The sequence below is a fragment of the Cololabis saira genome, chromosome 13 (assembly GCF_033807715.1).
Source record: "Cololabis saira isolate AMF1-May2022 chromosome 13, fColSai1.1, whole genome shotgun sequence".
Classification (NCBI taxonomy): Eukaryota; Metazoa; Chordata; class Actinopteri; order Beloniformes; family Belonidae; genus Cololabis; species Cololabis saira.
The window spans coordinates 3,837,883-3,839,624 of NC_084599.1; the positions used below are offsets into that span (position 1 = coordinate 3,837,883).

At 61.5% G+C, this 1,742-nt stretch overlaps 1 protein-coding gene across 1 annotated transcript in view; it reads left to right on the plus strand.

The window, feature by feature from the left end:
- The first annotated feature begins 672 nt into the window (after positions 1 to 672).
- The window catches only part of LOC133458009 (uncharacterized), an 18,905-nt gene continuing 17,835 nt past the window's right edge, over positions 673 to 1,742 (plus strand). Inside the window, exon 1 of the mRNA XM_061737462.1 lies at positions 673 to 1,742. This exon is cut by the window's right edge and continues 433 nt beyond it. Coding sequence (XP_061593446.1) covers positions 673 to 1,742 — 1,070 coding nt within the window.

Below are 1,742 nucleotides of genomic sequence, written 5' to 3' on the forward strand. Positions count from 1 at the left end.
GGTAGTGCTTTACCAGTAGTGTGGCAGGGTTCCTACCATCCACCTCAAAGTTACATAGTGCCAGTGAAGGAGATACAGAACCCTCAGACCATGACAGAGGTTCATTAAACCTGTTGGAAGTTGATGTACCATCACAATGATGATGATGAAATATTAGATTAAGGTGGAAAAGTTATATTGTGCTGCTTTAATGTACACCTCGTCGGGCATTATCCCTTACTTAATGATGGCTTTTAAGTGTGGCCACCTCAGGGTGTGGCCGCCCATATGAAAAGTTTTTGGCAACTAGCATGTGCATAGCAAGACATCCCCTCTGTTAACTCCCTTTGGGGACTTATTGATTACAGAACAGCTGGCAACGGAGTTGGTCCAAAGTTTGGTTCCGTCTCTCTCCAACTAGAAGGTAACATTCCATCACATCTCCAGTCCTCTCTGCTGCTTTCTCCCTCTCAGGTCCTGAAACACAGCGAGCACCTTGCTGGTCTCATATCCGGTCCAATATACTGCAGCCTCCTCTCTCTGCAGGGAGCGCGCATCTCCCCCCGTACCTTCAAAAACACGCGTGCACGGCTTGAAGGTCACTTAAACACAAAAGGCTTTTTTTCGGGGCTGCGGTCCAATATAGCGCATGCGCAGCTTGCCCGAGGACTGCTTCCATGCACAGACCGCAATATGGCGAGAATGCCTGGCAGCCGAGACACGGAGCAGCAGGACGGGAGGGAGGGGGACGGCGGGGACGAGGATGGGGAGGACGAGATCCAGGAGGTGCAGATCACCGGGGAGGAGGAGCAGGAGATCCAGGACGAGATCCAGGAGGTCCGGATCCCCGGGGAGGAGGAGATCCAGGAGGTGCAGATCACCGGGGAGGAGGAGGGCGAGGAGGGCGAGCAGGACTCCGACGGGGATGAGTGGGAGTCCGGGAGCGCAGCTCTGGATCGCGGCGGTTCCGCCGCGGAGATGTGCGTTCTGCGGAGTATGGACCGGGATGGGGGGGGTGGAGGAGTCCCCCGCTCGGAGAGGTCCAGGCTGAGCGAGAACACCCGCCTGGCCACCCGCTACGCGGTGCGCATCTTCCGGGAGTACCTGTCGGAGCGGGCGCACAGCCCGCACTTCGAGCGGCTGGACAAGGACGCGCTGTGCGCGCTGCTGCGCTCCTTCTACGCAGAGGCGCGCTCCAAGAGCGGCCAGGCGTACAGCAAGTCGTCCCTGATCAGCATCCGCAGCTCGCTCAACCGCTACCTGAACGAGCCGCCCTACAGCCGGACCGTGGACCTGAGCCGGGACCCGGAGCTGCGCAGCGCCAACGCGGAGCTGGCGGCCGTGCTGCGGCGGCTGGAGCTGCAGGGCGCGGGCCCGGTGGTGCAGAAGCAGGCGGTGACGCGCTCCGACCTGCGCCTGCTCTACTACGGATCCTCCGTGTTCGACACCCACACCCCGTTCGGGCTGCTCAACAAGGTCTGGTTCGAGACGTGCATGTACTTCTGCACCCGGGGGAGGGAGAACCAGCGGGAGCTGCGGGAGGACTCGTTCGGCCTGGCGGAGGATGAAGCCGGGAGGAGGTTCGTGTTCTGCCGGGCCGGCCCTGGGTCCGGGTCCGGGTCCCGGGGCCGGGTCAAGGACGCCCTGCTCCCGCGCATGTACGAGAGCGGCACGGAGCGCTGCCCCTACTCCAGCTTCGTGCGCTACGTGTCCAAGCGGAACCCGCTGTGCCGCGCGTTCTTCCAGCGGCCGCGGGAGCACGG